Here is a 14,097-nt window from a genome sequence, read left to right as displayed (position 1 = left end):
GTATTTGTTGAGCCTGGTGTGAACAAGTGATTTTCCTTTGCTTATATAATGTGTCAAAGAAGAAAACAGTCAACTATAAAACTACAGATATAATGTGTTGTGGCTTTCAGTAAACTAAAATCTGTGTATTGGGGGGAAAAAAACACTAACACATGGACATAGTCTAACAAATAATTGTATCATGTGAAGTCTAACAAATAATTGTATCATGAGAAGTGTATCTGAATGGATGAATGACGTTTTTCTATGGATTCTGGTTTCATAGGTTTGACGGTGAACAGCAGGCTATTCGTTCTTAAACGGCACTATAATTCCCCTCCCCCACCCCTTCATATAAAGGCCAGATGGCCACTTGTAAAGCATCAGGGCAGGAGGGTGGCTTGCCTAGCAGTTCTCGGGGAGAGCCGGAAGACTTAGAGCTAACAGAATTGGGACCACTGTTGGAAACCGGAAGAGAAAGAAAAGGCCAGACATCAAGTTGTGTAAGTATAGATTTATGTGTAGTACCTGCATATATTATACCTTCTGTAAAATATATTTGTGTCTGTAACAGGTTCTAGTGCTGGATCATACTATGAGGATTCTGAGATTTAAATGGCTAGCTATACAAAACTACTGTATGCTTAACCTTGTGTGCGACATTACATATAGCCACAGCGTGTTGTCTTTAGGGATCTCTCATACTGGCGTATAAAAAAATCGGTCCCATTCTCATCCAGAAAAGTTGGACGAGGGAAATCTGTTTGGTGTTCAATGCAATGCGAGTGTGCGTTTTTTTTTTTTTTTTTCCTCACATAGCATCCGTATGTCATCGGTATGCAATGTGGGTTTTTTCCTAAGCAGCTATTATTCCACAGTCATTTACAGGGCCATTTTCAATGTTCTAGGCTACAGAACGGTAATGTATCCTCAAAGAGCAGACGTCACACAAATGCCACATGGACATGAGTATGTTTTCCTTGTCCCACCCGTTGACTTGCATTGATGAGTCATGTCCGATTGACGAGTGCAATTGTAGTAAGCTGCGGGGTTTTTTTTGCTTTCTTTTTTTTTTCTTCAGTTTTATTTGCACTGAGAAAAAACTTGCAGATTTGACTAACATTGGCCCGAGTGCAATGCAATTTTTTTGTCACATTGCACTTGTACGTTTTATACGGCAGAGAGTACCTTTAAGGCCGGGGTCACATTAGCTTATACATCCGATGTTAGAGCATCAGATGCAATATGCTAATGAAACTCTCTCAGCCTCTGTTGCGAGTGTCATGCAACTGTCCATTAATCTCTCCATTTTCTCCATTGCGAGTCTCTGCGAATATCACACTACACTCGGGTTTCATCCGAGTGCAGTCCGATGTTTCACTCGCACCCATAGACTTTTATGGGTGCAAGTGAGCCGATACTCGCTGACAGTCGCAGCATGCTGCAATTTTTTTTTCCTCAGTTAGGTTTGAGTTGCCTCATTATATAACATTGGGCCAAGCGTAATGCAAGATTTTCTCACATTGCACTCTTGTGCGTCATATTCTAGTGTAACTCCGGCCTATAAGTGATTTTGGGTAAACCACCACTTTATAAATTAAGCTGATAAGGTGATCACCTCATTTCTGATCAAATGTTATCACTTAACGGACCTACGATCAGCCTGACTATTATCATGCACATGCCGTTGTAGTGGAAATGTAGTAGTACTACATAAAATTTATTCCTATGAATGGCTTTAAATCTCATACATGGATAGATTAAGTCTGCTAGAGCATCTCAAAGCCCACCAACAGATTGTTTTCAGGATTTCCATGCTATTTCTCAGGTGATGGAACTATAAGCATCTGTGCAATACTAAGGCAAACCTGAAAGCACGATTTCTTGGTGGGCCTTGATGACTGTTGGAGAACACTGCACTTAAGCAAGAAGTTGCTAACTGACTTCTTTATTTCTTTTGTTTTTGTGTATTTCACTTTCTTTTTGATGACACTTTATTTGCAAATTTCAATGTATGCTGGGATACTCAAAAAAAGCACCATCAGGGGCAGAGGCTGCAATTAGACTGCCACAGCCTCTGCCCCCTCATTGAAACAAAGCGTCATCACGGACGTTCATTTCCAGGGCTGGGATAGTCCCAGCGCGATGTGCACAATTGTAGCGCGCAGTGTGTTCCCAGATCAGCAGTAATGAGCCAGTAGGAGAATGCTTCACTTTCGGGGGGCTGTGATGGTCATGCAGGCCAGTTATTCTGACAATGCACTTTCCTACTGGCTCATTACTGCTAATCTGAGCCATCATTTGAGTATCCCAGCAAGCACTTGGATTCTCAAACGAAACGCCACAAAGGAAATGGAAAAAGGTAAATAAATAAAACAGCTGATCGTGTAGTTAGGCACCCGTAGGGAGCTTTTAATTCAACAAATTAGAATATAGTTTAGATTATGGCACTAAATAGATAAGGATATAAGATAAAAATTACTTGGGACTTAGAACCTCCCCTTTTGAGGCATATGGAAAGGGGTTGGTGCAAAATGTAGTCAGCATGAGTATTGATAATGTCTTCTTGAAGACAGTTGTAACATCACAAGCCACAAAAATCTATCACGTTATATCATAGCAGGACAGCTAAACTGAACATTTGCAAGCACGGAATAATAAAAAAATGCAACAAGCCAATGATACTGGAAGCCATGTAATGACATAATCATTGATTCCGATTTAGGGAAGCGAAAACCAAACAGCAAAGGGGTCTCAAGAAGAAGAGGAGGAGGAGGAGGAAGTTAGAGTGCTGACTCTACCACTTCAAGCACACCATGCCATGGAAAAAATGGAAGAGTTTGTTTATAAGGTGAGGAAATGGACATTTCTCTGCTGTTTTTCTGTAACAATAGCTGGTACCAATATCTAAAGGCTTTTTTCGGATGACAACACACTCCATTCACGTAACAGAGCTGGAAGAACTGATAAGCTTATGGGTAAGGCTTTCATTGTAAAAAAAGAACCCATACACAAACTTTTTCTTTTTAGTAGAAAGAATAAGTGGCATTTTCTCTTTTACTACCTCCATTCAACAGACAGGTGAAGCGGTCAGTGGGCACAATGGCAACGTTCACCAGACAACTGCTCTTTTTCATCTGATTTAAAGGGGTATTCTCAGGTTCTCTCTTCAGCAGTGCACAACTCTTCAGTCTCCTGCTTCCTTGTTGCTTCGGGGGCAGCAGTCGTCTATAAGTGACACGGCTTTTGAACAAGCACAAGGCTCAGAAAAGTGAGAGCTTTGATTAGTAGAACTGCACTGGATAGGTTGCATGCTCCTCTGCCAGTAGCCATTTTATAGACAGATGTACTGATCTGTGCGTGAGAAAAGCTTTACTAACAAGTGAAATAGGCCAACTTCAACTGAGAATCTGTGTGAGCGCACACTCAGCCAGGCTCTGATGGCTGTTCTCCTTGGAAGACAGCTGTACACTATGTAAGATAAGCGCTTTTACAGCAGGAAATGAAAGCAGATAGAAGAAGCAAGTCATCTACAAAATTGGGTATTTTCAGGCTGCACAACTAAAACAATTTAATTACATGACAATACCCCTTTAAGACTTCTCTAAAGTGCTGCTTTGAACATTTGCAAGCTTTTACCAAGGGTTTGATATACACCTACTGAAATTGAAGTGTAGGCTATAGAAGATTGTAAAACAGAACATCAGTAATTGTTCCTGTAGGTGTGACCAGTACTGAAATAACTGCATGTGACATTTCACCCTTTAATAACACCTTTGTAAAATATATGCGAGGTCTGACCAGTGTTCACAGACAGGATTATTCCTGATTTATTTCAGTACACTGCATAAAATGATAACCTGGCATCTAATATGTACATATATAATTAATGTATACTGTCACACTTCTCTTCCTTAGCATATGTGCATTGAGCATTTACAGCAGAAATTTCTGCACCAAAAATGCTACTGTAGTTTATAGTACTATCAAAATGAATATTTCTGAAATCTCAAGCACGTGCTGCTTATTTTTTTCCTTGCGTATTTGAAGCTGTTTGACATCTTTAATACAGTGGAACCTCGGTTTACGAGTAACTTGGTGTGCGAGTATTTTGCTATACGAGCAAAGCTTGCTGTAAATTTGTAACTCACTTTACGAGCAAGCTTTCCTGTACGAGCAAATACTCACCACACACACTTCCGGTTCCGTATTTTCACCGTTTTCTGACCCGCTCTTGCAGTCCGCACATACACGCATGCACATATTATGCTCACCTTGCCTTCCGTTCCATCGCCGGCCTCATGGTTCTTGTAGTTCGCTGGTACAGGATGTGTATCGGGTAACCATCGCGACGAGGGAGGAACTTCCGCTGTCAGCCGCATCTCAAAGGCAGCACGCTGACCAATCAGAGGCAAGCGGCTCCTGCCTTTGACGTCAGCGCTCTGGCAGCTGAAGCTCCTGCATCGGTCGTAATTGTTACCCGATACACATCCTGTACCGGCGAACTATAAGAACCAGGAGGCCGGCGATGGAACAGAAGGTAAAGTGATCATAATGTGCGTGTGTTTGCGCATGTGTGTAATGGCACAATAGGGGACCAGGATGGGACATTAAACAAGTTGTGGAACAAATTGTCTGAGCTTCCATTATTTCCTATGGGAAATTTTGCTTTGCTAGACGAGTAACTTGGTTTACAAGCACAGTCCCAAAACTGATTGTTCTGGTAAACCAAGGTTCCACTGTATATCAATTCTTTCAGCATTTTTCACCCATTCAAATGATATTTTTTTTTTTAAATAAATAATCAGGTTTTTTTTTGTTTTTTAGGTATATAGCGGTGTGTCATGTTCATGCATTTGCTCTTTTTTTTAGTATTGTAAAATTTTCGGACACGGTGTTGAAACACAGTAGCTTCCTCTATTTTTTATGTAACTATTACTGAAGGATGTGGCTTCATGTCAGTTAAGATCAATGAGTCTGTTTACCAGGAAATCTCACACATTTTGACCGTCTTTAGGACGTGATATAGACCCCTTTACTAAGGCTGCTTTCCCATGATCAAGGTTCACAGCGTTTTGAACGCAGCATTGTACAGTACAAGCACAGTGGATGGGATTTTTAGTTTTTCCCTCAGCGTAAACTTCCCGAGCCACAGCATGTCCATTTATTGCTGCGAAGCCGCGAGTGTTCTCATTGAGAAAACAGAGAGAGAGACCGCGGTGGCCCGAACCCTGATCATGGGCACAGGCAGCTGCAGTCTCTTATGGAGAGCACTCACGGTCCTTCAGGAGTGGACAAGCTGCGTCCAGGATACAGCATGTCCAGATTGTGGCCACGTACCCTAAGGAACAGAAATGTGTGCATCTGTTAGTTTGTAGTGTTGCAATTCTAGCCTTTCAAGGCTTCCAGTAGTACAAGAAAGCTATCATTAACTTGTCCACCCCGTCTAATGGTAATGATGATTGATTTGATTCTTAATGATTTACTCCTTCTTATAATATGCCAAAGCTTTTTCAGAAGATCTACAGAGAATAAGAAACATCATCTTATTGTGACTGTTGTAGGATATTGTGAAAACTGTACAGTAACCTAAAACACTCCAGAGTGTTTACAGTAAAAATCTAAAATAAAGCAGCACTCCAGCATTTGTTTTTTCAGCTCTGGAGTGGTGCTTTAAATGTAAGTCCCCTGCGCCCGGTACTATTCTCAACTGCAGCCATCTTAATGCTTTTTTGACAGCGCTTTGGGCCCTTGGCGCCATTTTGTGCCCGTCACTTCTGACGGGTCAGGAGCTGCATCACAAGTGCTCAGTGTGACTATGAGAGCAAGAATTAGTCTCTTGTTATTTTTGATCTTTTGGGCACTCAATGAAACACGGGAGCTGCCAAAAAGTCACGTTGCTAGAGAGTGACCAGAGCAACGCTGGAAAAAGGTGGAAAAGGAGGCAGGTCAGTATACTGCAGGGGCAGGGGACTTACAGTACATTTAAAGCACCAGCGGGAAGATTAAAAATACAAACAGTGGTGCTTTAAATTGTCACCTTTTTTATACTTTCTCCCACAGTTGCATTGTTTTTCCTAAAACACAGTAAGGCTATGTGCGCAAGTTGCGTTCTGCCGTGACAAATATTCTGCAGCGTTTTGTCACTGCATGTGCATTTCAAAACGCTGTCGAAAAGCTGCGATTTGGATGCATTATGGATGCAGAATGGATGCAGAATTCATGCGCTGTGGATGCTTGCTCTACATAGACAGAGTGGGAAAAGCATCCAAAACGCACAAAAGAAGGGACATGTTTCTTTTTAGAACGCATACATTTTGTCAAAAATGTGGCATGCAAAACGCTGCGTTATAAAACGCAACATGTGCATGGAATTTGCTAAATTCTCATAGACTTTGCTGGGGACGCAGAACACGTGTTTACGCTGCAGTTTAAAACGCTGCGTAAATGCATGAACATATGCAATGTGCGCACAGCCTGAGTGCATACTTATTGGTCATATATAGACTAAGCCCAACGTAACTTTTCTTTCTTGTACTGTTCATGTCTTTTTTTTTTTTTCATCTCCACCTATCCCTCTGTGCATCCAAGGTCACATAAATGAATGGATGGTCCTAGTCTTAGGTTATGTTCACAAAGGAGGAATTCCTTTATGAACCGCTCCTTTTCTTTGGAGTTTTGTAAACCTGAAGCATCTTTTTTAACACTAGAAGTCCCAGAGAGGGGTCATTTAACATTTCTACCTTTGGAACCCAGAGACGGGTCGAATGACCTGAAGGATTTACACTCTCTTACAAGACCTTTGTTGAGGTGGATCAACACAATTGCCCCCTGCAGATTCCTCAGGCAATGGCCACATTTACAAATGAAAGGATGCTAATTGGAGCCATCAGAGCTGTCAGTTGTCCGTTTGGACTAAGGGGTACTTTGCACACTACGACATCGCAGGTCATATCGAAAGTGACGCACTTCTCTACATCATAGTGTGTAAATCCTAGATGTTACGATTAACGAGCGCAAAAGCGTCGTAATCGTATCATCGGTGTAGCGTCGGCAGATTCCATAATTATGCTGACGCGACGGTCCGATGTTGTTCCTCGCTCCAGTGGCAGCACACATCGCTGTGTGTGAAGTCGCAGGAGCGAGGAACATCTCCTACCTGCGTCACCGTGGCTCCCGTCGGCTATGCAGAAGGAAGAGGTGGGCGGGATCATCCCGCTCATCTCCGCCCCTCCGCTCCTATTGGCCGCCTGTCGTGTGACGTCGCAGTGACGCCGCACAACCCGCCCCCTTAATAAGGAGGCGGTTCGCCGGCCAGAGCAACGTCGCAGGGCAGGTGAGTGCATGTGAAGCAGCCGTAAGCAATAATATTCGCTACGGCGGCTATCACCATAATATCGCAGCTGCGACAGGGGCAGGGACTATCGCGCTCGGCATCGCAGTATCGGCTTGCGATGTCGTAGTGTGCAAAGTACCCCTAAGAGTCATTTGACCCTCTTTCGGGACTTCAGGGGGAGCTCGAAATTTCTGGGACTTCTATTAAAGGGGTGTTGTGAAGTTTATAAATTGTGTTAATTAATTAGGCAGCATGACAATAAGCAAGTTTGCAATTGACTTGCTTTTTTTATCTGCAGACATTCTCCTGCAATGAGAACTTTTATCTTTTGTAGTGTACAGCTTGTTTCCATGGATCTCAGCCTGCAGACCAGGCAAAGAGTGTAGTAGTTACATTCCAAGAGAGAGGTTAACGCTTAAAATCTCAGTCAGCTCTACTCTCCATCACTCTGCCACAACAGAGCTTTTAATTGCTAGGCAGTACTGAGCTGTTTGTTGCCGAGAGGTCAATGATTTGAAACTCCAAATTGTGATCTGTGATTATCTTCTGTAATATGCATCAACAGAGCAGCATTTGGAATTTGTCATGAATTCAGTGATCTCTTGGCAGCATGCAACAAATACAACTCCTTTCAGATTCTCTATTTGCAGCCCTATCTTGCAGTATATTTGTCCTTTCAGCCCCTCTATATATGGCCCCATCCTGCAATATATCACTGCTTTTAATCACTCTATATACCGCCCAACACTGCAGTATATCACTCATTTTAGCTCCTCTATGTACAAACTCATCCTGCAATATATCACTCCTGTTAGCCCCTCTATATACAGATCCATCCTGCAGTATATCACTCTTCTCAGCCTTCTGTATACAACCCTATCCTGCAGCGCATCACTTATCTTTGTTACCAGCACACACACCAACTGCTACTTCCTGCAATGATCTATGCACTATAATGAAGAAGGCTTCAGCCCTTTCTAACGACTTCTTTCACAAGAGTATATCCATTCTAGATACAATACAGAGTAGACCTATGCTAGAAGGAAGCCAGCTGAGAGACAGCTTTGCACATAACCTGGAACTAAAACAGGAGAGTTCCAACAGCTAGTGAAAAGTAAATATTGCCTGGAAGGGCATCATTTGGGGTATAAGTGCAAAAAAAGCAGATATAAAATGGAGTTGTTTTGGCACAAATTAATAAATATGCACATTATGATAAGACCACGTTGTAATTTTGGAAATAACCCCTTAGCATTTCCTTTAACACAAGCGAAAGCTAGTGAGAATATAACAGTTTGCAAAACTAAACTCTTGTATGAAGTTGTTGCCTTGGTCATGAAATCACAATGGTAAAAGCATGAAATTGCTAAAATAAGTAATTACTACTAACCTATGTACTGGATAAAATTCTAAATGTGCAATTCACATATAGTTATGGCCGAAAGTGTCCCATGAAGTGAAGTATTTGTCCCAGAAAGTTATTGCAATTACACATTTATTTCCTTTTTTGTGTATTGGAACAACGCAACAAAAGGTAAGCTGGACATAATTTTACACACAACCCCAAACATGGGCCAGACACAATTGTTGGCACCTTTCCAAAATTGTGGGTAAAAAATTTTTGTTTCAAGCATGTGATGCTCCTATAAACTCACCTTTGGCAAGTAGCAGATGTGGGCAATATGAAAATCACACCTTAAAATGAATAAAAAGGGGAGAAGTTGACTCAATCTTTGCATTGTGTGTCTGTATGTGCCACACTAAGCATGGAGAACAGAAAGAGAACTGTCTGAGAACTTGCAAACTTAAATTGTTAAAATTTATTTTTATATATATATATATATATATATATATATATATATATATATATATATATATCTAATTGCCTTATTCTGTCTGTCTGTCTGTCATGCTCCAAAATTGTGTCCTTACGGTGATACAAAGCTGATTGACCGCTGGGCTCGCCATGGCCCCGCCCCCCCCCCCACGGATTGGCCTCTCGCCCCGACTCTCTGCAGGCCCCGCCCCCCTCACGCAATCCACGCTTCCTCTTGCCCAACTGACACGTAGATCCGACTCCCAGGTGAGTACACACACACACATCAGATCACACTCACTCTCACACACACCTCACACATCACATCCACACACTCACAATATCCTGGGATATCGCTTGCTTCTACACCGGCTCCGTCACGATCCCAGCAGCGCCAGACATAACCTTGCGATGCTGGGATCTTCACGGAGCCCGTGAACGCTGTTAACCATTATACACATCGGGTAACTAAGGTCCCTTGGTTACCCGATGTGTATCATAGTTAACAGTGTACACCGGCTCACACTCACTCTCACACACCTCACACATACATCACATCGCATCCACACACTCACAGCATCCGGCGATATCGCTTGCTTCTCGGCCTCGATACTGTGCTGTTGTGACCTTCCAGGACCTGTCTGAGGATCACATGACCAGAAGCATGTGGTATCTCCGGATGTTGTGAGCATGAGCGCGTATGTGCAATATCGTCAATGTGTGTGTGCGTGAGTGTATGCGATCGGGTGTGTGTGGGTGTGTGTGAGTGTATGCGATCGGGTGTGTGAGTGTCGGCAGAGGAGCATGGCGTGCTGGAGGAGGCTGGGAGGAGAGAGGCTGATCCTGGGGAAGGCTGGGATGGAGAGGCTGATGCTGGGATGAGAGAGGCTGATGCTGGGGACAGAGAGGCTGATGCTGGGGACAGAGAGGCTGATGCTGGGGACAGAGAGGCTGATGCTGGGGACAGAGAGGCTGATGCTGGGGACAGAGAGGCTGATGCTGGGGACAGAGAGGCTGATGCTGGGGACAGAGAGGCTGATGCTGGGGACAGAGAGGCTGATGCTGGGGACAGAGAGGCTGATGCTGGGGACAGAGAGGCTGATGCTGGGGACAGAGAGGCTGATGCTGGGGACAGAGAGGCTGATGCTGGGGACAGAGAGGCTGATGCTGGGGACAGAGAGGCTGATGCTGGGGACAGAGAGGCTGATGCTGGGGACAGAGAGGCTGATGCTGGGATGAGAGAGGCTGATGCTGGGATGAGAGAGGCTGATGCTGGGATGAGAGAGGCTGATGCTGGGATGAGAGAGGCTGATGCTGGGATGAGAGAGGCTGATGCTGGGATGAGAGAGGCTGATGCTGGGATGAGAGAGGCTGATGCTGGGATGAGAGAGGCTGATGCTGGGATGAGAGAGGCTGATGCTGGGATGAGAGAGGCTGATGCTGGGATGAGAGAGGCTGATGCTGGGGGCAGAGAGGCTGATGCTGGGGGCAGAGAGGCTGATGCTGGGGGCAGAGAGGCTGATGCTGGGGGCAGAGAGGCTGATGCTGGGGGCAGAGAGGCTGATGCTGGGGGCAGAGAGGCTGATGCTGGGGGCAGAGAGGCTGATGCTGGGGGCAGAGAGGCTGATGCTGGGGGCAGAGAGGCTGATGCTGGGGGCAGAGAGGCTGATGCTGGGGGCAGAGAGGCTGATGCTGGGGGCAGAGAGGCTGATGCTGGGGGCAGAGAGGCTGATGCTGGGGGCAGAGAGGCTGATGCTGGGGGCAGAGAGGCTGATGCTGGGGGCAGAGAGGCTGATGCTGGGGGCAGAGAGGCTGATGCTGGGGGCAGAGAGGCTGATGCTGGGGGCAGAGAGGCTGATGCTGGGGGCAGAGAGGCTGATGCTGGGGGCAGAGAGGCTGATGCTGGGGGCAGAGAGGCTGATGCTGGGGGCAGAGAGGCTGATGCTGGGGGCAGAGAGGCTGATGCTGGGGGCAGAGAGGCTGATGCTGGGGGCAGAGAGGCTGATGCTGGGGGCAGAGAGGCTGATGCTGGGGGCAGAGAGGCTGATGCTGGGGGCAGAGAGGCTGATGCTGGGGGCAGAGAGGCTGATGCTGGGGGCAGAGAGGCTGATGCTGGGGGCAGAGAGGCTGATGCTGGGGGCAGAGAGGCTGATGCTGGGGGCAGAGAGGCTGATGCTGGGGGCAGAGAGGCTGATGCTGGGGGCAGAGAGGCTGATGCTGGGGGCAGAGAGGCTGATGCTGGGGGCAGAGAGGCTGATGCTGGGGGCAGAGAGGCTGATGCTGGGGGCAGAGAGGCTGATGCTGGGGGCAGAGAGGCTGATGCTGGGGGCAGAGAGGCTGATGCTGGGGGCAGAGAGGCTGATGCTGGGGGCAGAGAGGCTGATGCTGGGGGCAGAGAGGCTGATGGAGCACGTTTGGGGGTGCGCAGCGTGGCGGATGGAGCACGTTTGGGGGTGCGCAGCGTGGCGGATGGAGCACGTTTGGGGGTGCGCAGCGTGGCGGATGGAGCACGATGGGGGGGTGCGCAGCGTGGGAGATGGAGCACGATGGGGGGTGCGCAGCGTGGGAGATGGAGCACGATGGGGGGTGCGCAGCATAGGGGATGGAGCACGATGGGGAGTGCACACCTCCCCCCAACACACACACACACACACACACACACACACACACACACACACACACACACACTGGGAACCACAAACAACTGCCCTACACAGACACCCACACACAGACAACGCTGCACACACAAATATACGCACATACCGCACAACACACACATTGCACAAAACATACCTCCCCCCAAAACACACCACACACACACAAACCGCGCAACACACACACACAACGCTACAGACACGCAGCGCTCAACAAACAACGCAACACACAAACAACACCGCTCTCACCCCCGCCACACCCAGACAACACCCAGAACATGTACAGCGCCCCACACAAACACTTGGTAACTACACACAACAACATATATATATATATATATATATATATATATATATATATATATATATATATATATATATATATGTATACTAGAAGGTGGCCCGATTCTACGCATCGGGTATTCTAGAATTTACGTATTGTGTAGTTCATGTATGATTTTTGTTATATATATATATGTTGTTGTGTGTAGTTACCAAGTGTTTGTGTAGGTGCTGTACATGTTCTGGGTGTTGTCTGGGTGTGACAGGGGGTGAGAGCGGTGTTGTATGTGTGTTGCGTGTGTTGCGTTGTTTGTGGAGCGCTGTGTGTCTGTAGCGTTGTGTGTGTGTTGCGCGGTTTGTGTGTGTGTGGTGTGTTTTGGGGGGAGGTATGTTTTGTGCAATGTGTGTGTTGTGCGGTATGTGCGTATATTTGTGTGTGCCGCGGTGTTTGTGTGTTGGGTGTTGTGTGTGTGCAGCGTTGTCTGTGTGTGTGGGTGTCTGTGTAGGGCAGTTGTTTGTGGTTCCCAGTGTGTGTGTGTGTGGTGTGTGGTGTGTTGTGCAGTGCGCGCACGTGTGTGTGTGTGTGTGCATCAGCCTCTCTTCTCTCAGCCTACCTCTCCCAGCCTCCCTCCTCCCAGCCTCCCTCAGCATCAGCCTCCCTCTCCCAGCCTCCCCAAGCATCAGCCTCCACCAGCATCAGCCTCTCTCCTTCCAGCCTCCCCCAGCATCAGCCTCCGCCAGCATCAGCCTCTCTCCTTCCAGCCTCCTCCAGCATCAGCCTCCCTCTCCCAGCCTTCCCCAGGATCAGCCTCTCTCCTCCCAGCCTCCGTCCTCCCAGCCTTCCCCAGCATCAGCTTTCCCCTCCCAGCCTCCCTCAGCATCAGCCTTCCCCAGCATCAGCCTCTCTCCTCCCAGCCTCAGCCTCTCTCCTTCCAGCCTCCCCCAGCATCAGCCTCTCTCCTTCCAGCCTCCCTCAGCATCAGCCTCCCCTTCCCAGCCTTCCCCAGGATCAGCCTCTCTCCTCCCAGCCTCCTTCCTCCCAGCCTCCCCCTCCCAGCGTCCCTCAGGATCAGCCTTCCGCTCCCAGTCTCCCCCAGCATCAGCCTCCCCAAGCATCAGCCTCCACCAGCATCAGCCTCTCTTCTTCCAGCCTCCCCCAGCATCAGCCTCTCTCCTTCCAGCCTCCCTCAGCATCAGCCTCCCCAAGCATCAGCCTCCACCAGCATCAGCCTCCCTCGTCCCAGCCTCCCCCAGCATCAGCCTCCCCCTCCCAGCCTCCCCCAGCATCAGCCTCTCTCCTCCCAGCATCAGCCTCTCTCTGTCCCCAGCATCAGCCTCTCTCTGTCCCCAGCATCAGCCTCTCTCCTCCCAGCCTTCCCCAGCATCAGCCTCTCTCCTCCCAGCCTCCCCCAGCATCAGCCTCCCTCTCCCAGCCTTCCCCAGGATCAGCCTCTCTCCTCCCAGCCTCCGTCCTCCCAGCCTCCCCCAGCATCAGCCTCCCCCAGCATCAGCCTCTCTTCTTCCAGCCTCCCGCAGCATCAGCCTCTCTCCTTCCAGCCTCCCCCAGCATCAGCCTCCCTCTCCCAGCCTTCCCCAGGATCAGCCTCTCTCCTCCCAGCCTCCGTCCTCCCAGCCTCCCCCAGCATCAGCCTCCCCCAGCATCAGCCTCTCTTCTTCCAGCCTCCCGCAGCATCAGCCTCTCTCCTTCCAGCCTCCCCCAGCATCAGCCTCCCTCGTCCCAGCCTCCCCCAGCATCAGCCTCCCCCTCCCAGCCTCCCCCAGCATCAGCCTCCCCCTCCCAGCCTCCCCCAGCATCAGCCTCTCTCCTCCCAGCATCAGCCTCTCTCTGTCCCCAGCATCAGCCTCTCTCTGTCCCCAGCATCAGCCTCTCTCCTCCCAGCCTTCCCCAGCATCAGCCTCTCTCCTCCCAGCCTCCCCCAGCATCAGCCTCCCTCTCCCAGCCTTCCCCAGGATCAGCCTCTCTCCTCCCAGCCTCCGTCCTCCCAGCCTCCCCCAGCATCAGCCTCCCC

The 14,097-nt window shown here is 48.0% G+C and overlaps 1 protein-coding gene across 1 annotated transcript in view; it reads left to right on the top strand.

The window, feature by feature from the left end:
• ADIPOR1 (adiponectin receptor 1) overlaps positions 1-14,097 on the top strand; it is a 49,130-nt gene that overhangs the window by 15,408 nt on the left and 19,625 nt on the right. Inside the window, exons 2-3 of the mRNA XM_075335849.1 lie at positions 266-482; positions 2,705-2,830. Of these exons, the coding sequence (XP_075191964.1) occupies positions 345-482; positions 2,705-2,830 (264 nt within the window). The 5' untranslated portion in view covers positions 266-344. The remainder of the gene's footprint in view (positions 1-265; positions 483-2,704; positions 2,831-14,097) is intronic.

This window comes from Anomaloglossus baeobatrachus, chromosome 2 (assembly GCF_048569485.1).
Source record: "Anomaloglossus baeobatrachus isolate aAnoBae1 chromosome 2, aAnoBae1.hap1, whole genome shotgun sequence".
Lineage (NCBI taxonomy): Eukaryota > Metazoa > Chordata > Amphibia > Anura > Aromobatidae > Anomaloglossus > Anomaloglossus baeobatrachus.
This window is presented reverse-complemented; position numbering and strand designations above follow the sequence as displayed.